This window comes from Lolium rigidum, chromosome 4 (genome assembly GCF_022539505.1).
Source record: "Lolium rigidum isolate FL_2022 chromosome 4, APGP_CSIRO_Lrig_0.1, whole genome shotgun sequence".
Lineage (NCBI taxonomy): Eukaryota > Viridiplantae > Streptophyta > Magnoliopsida > Poales > Poaceae > Lolium > Lolium rigidum.
The window spans coordinates 211,374,321-211,380,723 of record NC_061511.1 but is presented as its reverse complement, the minus strand read 5'-3'; the positions used below and the strand labels follow the sequence as shown (position 1 = coordinate 211,380,723).

Here is a 6,403-nt window from a genome sequence, read left to right as displayed (position 1 = left end):
CAAGGGACCGAAAAATAGGAGTCATTGTATAGATGCTCCAATCTGTACCTATAGAAATAAAAATAGTTGGTGACACCAGAAGCTATTCTCCAACTGATGGAGCTATACGTACATCTCAAAAAAAAAATGTGTATACGTGGCTAGATTTTGATGACATTACCACAATTGGGGTAGACAAGCGGTGTTCCAAACAAAACAATTCACATGCCATGCACATCACTGCCACCGGTTGCTGTCCAAGTGCATGCATGACTTCCCTAACCCACACTCAAAGTGGCAGTTTTAGGTCGATGTTAATTTTATACCAATAATATTTATTTATTTATTTGTAGTAATTCTTTGTCAATGAAGAAAACACGAAAATCGAGGATGTCTTATTCACCGGAATGGAGAGAGTATTATATATATATGCACTCTGTTAGCACATGCAGTATACTTAAGGTTTTTTGCTTAATTTTTCTGGTCAAAGTTCATGCTGAAATACGTGCGTGTGTGACTTATTCATCGAAACAGAGGTAGTATTATCGTCGCAAATATTCGCGTAATTTCACGCAATGAAAATACGTATAGTGTTTACATATACAATTTTAGGATTTTTAAAGTAGTAATAAAACATATTTCGATGATATTTTTTGTAACTGTTTTTGAGTAGTGATCCATTAACCATATCCACTATTCAAAACAGCCACCGGTCTGTAAAGAAAAAGGTTTCCTTCCCCCATGTAGGCACAAACCCCATGTTCGCCGGCTGCCTCGCCGCCATGGCGCCCCTATATATACCCCCACCAACCCCGTCTCCATGGCTCATTTCCTCCGCAAGCCTCACGCACGCCCCTCTACTCTCCCCCTTCCTCGAGTTCGGCAGCAACCGCGCGCGGCTGGGGCGGCTAGAGGGTTGTGGATCGCGCGCGCGCGCAAGCCCATGGAGCAGAGGAGCCTGCTGGCGTCGGCCGTCGGCGTGGGCGTGGGCGTGGGGCTGGGCCTCGCGTCGGCGAGGTGGGCAAAGCCGGTGCACGCCGCCGATGGCGGCGCGGGCGCCGCGGAGGTGGAGGCGGAGCTGCGGCGGCTGGTGGTGGACGGCCGCGACAGCAAAGTCACCTTCGACGACTTCCACCACGTCCATTGCTACCTCAGGTTGGTTAATTGGCCCTCCGGTTTCTTGCGCTCGTTTTGTTGGTTCATCGTTTGGAAGATTTGGCTGGATCCACACTAGTCGCTCTGTAAAACATATTCTGTAGCCTGTACTCTGTTCTTTGCTAGTTGATGGCTTGATGCATATGCTTCTCAACTTCATCACCATCACTGTCCATTGCTCTACAGAAAGAAAGAACCAGCAAAGGCGATTGGCACGCTGTCCTCATAGTCTAGGTGTAGCAGTAATATTTTTGCAACTCTGCCCCAGTTCAGTTCTGCTCGACACTGAAAACTGACGAGATAATTCGTGTCGCAGCGAGCAGACCAAGGAGGTGCTCATCAGCGCGGCGTTCCTCCACCTGAAGCAGGCCGATCTGTCCAAACACATCAGGAACCTCTCCGCCGCGAGCCGTGCCATACTGCTCTCCGGACCTACTGGTTCGCCTCTCACCTCATGATTTCGGCTCCATTGCGCAAGGTATCGTAGCTAACCGTTTCTTAATTTCGCAGAGCCTTACCTGCAGTCACTCGCGAGGGCTCTGTCTCACCACTATAAGGCCCGGCTGTTACTCCTCGACGTCACCGACTTCTCGCTTCGGGTCTGCTAGAAACCTTCAATATCTATGTATATTTGGTTCGTCGTTTCGTTTGTCTTGTCATTCTGAACTTATTTGTTGATGGATGCTGTTTGCAGATCCAGAGCAAATATGGGAGCTCCAGCAAAGCCTTGGTAAGTTAACACCATGATGGCTGTTCAAATATCATATTGGGAGAGGGGATTTGGACATGTCAGCCTTTCTGTTGTGTTGATTGGGGCATCTTGAGTTTTTTTTTTAATGTTGGCAACTAGCAACCTAGGCTCCTGATTGGTCTCGGCAGTAGCTTGTCCACAGTGACTGATAACAATAGAATAACAGTTCAGAATCGTACTATTTTGTCTGCATCAAGACACGGTTGTTTTCATGGATTTGTTTTAGTACTTGCTTCTGTCCTGTCATCCAAAATCATGTTTGTGCAGGTTCATAATCAATCCATATCAGAGACAACATTTGGGATGATGTCTGATTTCATTGGATCTTTTACGATGTTTCCTAAGAAGGATGAGCCTAGAGGTAACAAAGCATTACCATTTAGTCTTCTTATTTTTCGCAACGCACAATCTACTGGGTTTGTAAGATATTTCATTTTGAGTAAGAAAAACGGTTGCCATTGTTTCTTTACTCTTCAGTATAAACTTTACATGAGAACTGGCTGTTATCTGCACTTTTCCTGCAGTAAATAGCTGCATGCATCGATCGATCTAGAGGCCAGAGCCAAGTCTCCATTTCAAAAAAAAAAAAAAAATATATATATATACTGCACCTTTCCCACATGCCAAGTTACCAAAAATAATAATCATGAGACCCTTATTCTATCAAAAAATGCACTGTCGTTGCTCAAATTTTGGAGATTTTGATTTGGCCCTGTCCTGATGTGGATGAAACACTTATGCAGAATCATTACGCCGTCAGACAAGCAGTGCGGATTCGAGAGCTAGGTAATGTATACTTGCCAGTTTATTTATTGAATACAGTATACTATTATCTGATCTATTTACCCATGTTTCGGTTTCTTTAGAGGTTCTGACGTTGCTAGCAATGATGCTTCACTTCGGAAAAATGGATCTATGTCATCTGATACGAGTGATGTTAGCTCACAATGTTCTGGACATTCAGGTAAACTTTGTTGCTCATTTATTCGTACGGTTGCTTTTCTCATCTTTATTCACACATGTGCGACAGGTTCTAATATGTCAGTAGGATTGGCCTGCATGCTGCAATGTTTTCTTGTCAAAATTGTGTATAGATGGTATCTCTAGAATAACTGCTGCTGTGTTTTCCAATGCTTTTGCATTAGACAGATCTTTCTTCATTTCCACATCTTGTGGAGCAGAACAAGAGAATCGTCCTTATGGCTTTTCACCTTTTTTGTTGATGTAGTTTCAGCTAGGCGAACCAGTAGCTGGAGTTTCGATGAGAAAGTTCTGATACAGTCACTTTACAAGGTGATTATAATTTTGACTGAACTTGATACTCTGTTTATTCACGATTTACTTATATTGTAACCACTTTTCCAGGTCATGATTTCTGTGGCTGAAAGTGATCCAGTTATTCTTTACATAAGGGATGTAGACCGCTTCCTGCATAGATCAGAAAGAACTCACTCTATGTTCAAGAAAATGTTGGGCAAACTCTCTGGGCAAGTGTTGATACTGGGCTCCCGGTTACTTAATTCTGATAATGAATACAACGATGTGGACGGCAGAGTTAGTGGCCTGTTCCCTTATCATGTTGATATAAAACCTCCAGAGGAGGAAATCCATCTCAATGGTTGGAAAACACAAATGGAAGAAGATGCAAAGAAAATTCAGATTCAAGATAACAGAAACCACATCATAGAGGTACTCTCAGCGAATGATCTAGACTGCGATGATCTGAGCTCAATCTGTCAAGCAGATACTATGGTTCTGAGCAACTACATCGATGAAATTATTGTCTCAGCGGTGTCATATCATTTGGTTCATAACAAAGATCCTGAATACAAAAATGGGAAGCTTCTTCTATCTTCTAAAAGGTTTGACCATTTATTTAAATATTACCATGAATTACCTTTCTTCTGGTTTTCTTAATAAAATCACTTTACAGCTTGTCCCATGGATTAAGCATTTTTCAAGAAAGTGGCATTGGTGGCAAGGATACTCTGAAAATGGAAGCAAATGGTGAACCAAAGGTATTTAATATTGCATAAATACTTAAATAGTGTACCAGTTACCTATGAGCCTAACTTCAATCCTGCTATTTGCAAAGGATGGTTTGAAAGGTGCAGCTGGATCTAAGAATGCTGAGACGGATAAATCGCCAGTTAAGGATGGTGACACTCCACCACCAAAACCAGTAAGTTCTGCGCAGTTGCTTAAGCCTTTTGTTCTGCTGCATTTGCAGGAAAAAAAAAACAAGGACGGAAAAGACGGCTGTAGTTCAGTTAATGCAAATCAAAGCCTCATAGTTCTTTGTGAACATTGCTAAGACAGAAGTTCTTATCCTTGATGTTTTCCTATCTGAGCAGGAAATACCTGACAATGAGTTTGAAAAGCGTATCAGGCCAGAGGTTATACCAGCCAGTGAAATAGGAGTGACATTTGATGATATTGGAGCCCTGGATGATATCAAAGAGTCCCTTCAGGAGTTGGTTATGCTTCCTCTCCGGCGGCCTGATCTTTTTAAAGGGGGAGGACTTCTAAAGCCATGTAGGGGAATATTATTGTTTGGACCACCTGGAACTGGCAAGACAATGCTCGCTAAGGCTATAGCAAATGATGCTGGTGCAAGCTTCATCAACGTCTCAATGTCCACTATCACGTCCAAATGGTTCGGGGAGGATGAGAAGAATGTCCGAGCATTGTTCAGCTTGGCTGCGAAGGTTGCCCCTACAATTATTTTTATCGATGAAGTAGACAGTATGTTGGGGCAGCGCGCTCGGAGCGGTGAACATGAGGCTATGCGGAAGATCAAGAACGAGTTCATGAGTCATTGGGACGGTATCTTGTCGAAGTCTGGCGAAAGAATCCTCGTTCTTGCCGCGACAAATAGGCCGTTTGACCTCGATGAAGCCATCATCAGGAGATTCGAGCGCAGGTCTGTTCAAATGCAGCACTATGTTGGGGGAAAATAGATGCAGTGTGGTCGTTGCATGATAAGACGCTAATTATTTGCCTCTATTTGTCACCCAAAACAGAATCATGGTTGGCCTTCCAACACAAGAGAGCAGAGAGCTGATCTTAAGGACAGTTTTGTCAAAGGAGAAAGTTGATAAGAACATCGAATACAAGGAGCTCGCAACGATGACTGAAGGGTACAGCGGCAGTGATCTTAAGGTTTGTGAATCTTATTTTTTAGCCAAAGAGTTAATATGTATCTAAATGTGACTGGATCATTGAATATTTTTTATTTCCTTTTGCACGCAGAATCTTTGCATGACAGCTGCTTACCGCCCGGTTAGGGAGCTCCTGAAGAAAGAACGTTTGAAAGAGATGGTATTTTTATAAATGCTTTACTTCTTATTAGACTTTGACATGCTGCATCATGTTGATGCATATTTGACTGAACAAACACATTGGACTGAACATATTGTGATGCATATTTGATGCCTCAGGAAAGAAGGGAGAAAGAGGCAAAACAGAAAGCAGAGAATTCAGACAAACCAGCTGACAACAAGACGCTGAGCTCCGACATCAAAGAGGACAGTTCCGAGAAGGCGAATTCAGATAAGAAAGAGGAAACTTCAGGAACCAAGGCAGATACCTTGGAAGCAAAGGCCGAAGGTGACAAGGAGGTGGCGATCGACCTTAGGCCGCTGACGATGGAGGACCTCAGGCAGGCCAAGAATCAAGTGAGTTGCTGTCCTGACTCGAATTGCTTTTTTTTTTACAGTGAATTGCATTGCATCTTTGTATGTGTATAACGGCATAAACATGTTACTGAACCATGCCGCGACCACTGATTGCAGGTTGCTGCGAGCTTCGCCACCGAGGGTGCTGTGATGAACGAGCTGAAGCAGTGGAATGATCTCTATGGCGAAGGTGGTTCCAGGAAGAAGCAGCAGTTGACATACTTCTTGTAGAAAAAAATGGATGCTTATTTGCAGATTGGTGATGCTTCGGCAGAGAGATGCCAGCGCAGCTGTTGTAGAGAATTCCCGTGGAGCAGAGATCAGCTCGACGGTAAAGGACGGAAGGATAGCTGGGGAGCAGACGTGAGTTGGAGCATCGTGGAATGGATGAGATAGGTGGAGGTACTGGATCATGTACAATTTTTTTATACGAACACTAGTAATTTAGTATGTACATCACTATATTGTAATTATTATTCGGTGTTTGTTAGCATATATTGATTGCAGTGGCACGTGTGTTAGTTCAATATTGTCTTAGTTCAACATTCTTAGTATGGCCCGTTAGTCCGTTCGTAATGTGAAGTACAATTAGAAATCTATGTCAATGTTATATACTCCAGGAAATCAAATTGCGATCGACTGAGCTGTGGCACCATTGTTGGTTTTCCTGTACTTTTGACGAGATTATATTGTTGTCAAAGACTAGAGAGACGGAACAGATTTAGGAGTATAGGCCGATCTGTCCGAATGTCAGCTTCAAAATCTTCATGAAGGTTGCAACAATAAGTCTGAACTCGGTAGCCGACAATGTGGTCCGTACGACACGAACAACCTTTATGCA

At 43.2% G+C, this 6,403-nt stretch overlaps 1 protein-coding gene across 1 annotated transcript; it reads left to right on the top strand.

The window, feature by feature from the left end:
• The first annotated feature begins 907 nt into the window (after positions 1-907).
• On the top strand, positions 908-6,089 carry LOC124706991 (ATPase family protein 2 homolog). Its single transcript, XM_047238656.1, has 16 exons — positions 908-1,134; positions 1,451-1,572; positions 1,645-1,733; positions 1,829-1,864; positions 2,153-2,246; positions 2,629-2,671; positions 2,752-2,849; positions 3,114-3,178; positions 3,251-3,747; positions 3,819-3,903; positions 3,981-4,067; positions 4,240-4,808; positions 4,909-5,047; positions 5,138-5,206; positions 5,326-5,562; positions 5,680-6,089. Exons 1-16 carry the CDS (start codon positions 923-925, stop codon positions 5,791-5,793), a joined length of 2,556 nt encoding a protein of 851 aa, XP_047094612.1. The 5' UTR covers positions 908-922; the 3' UTR covers positions 5,794-6,089.
• Positions 6,090-6,403: the final 314 nt, after the last annotated feature.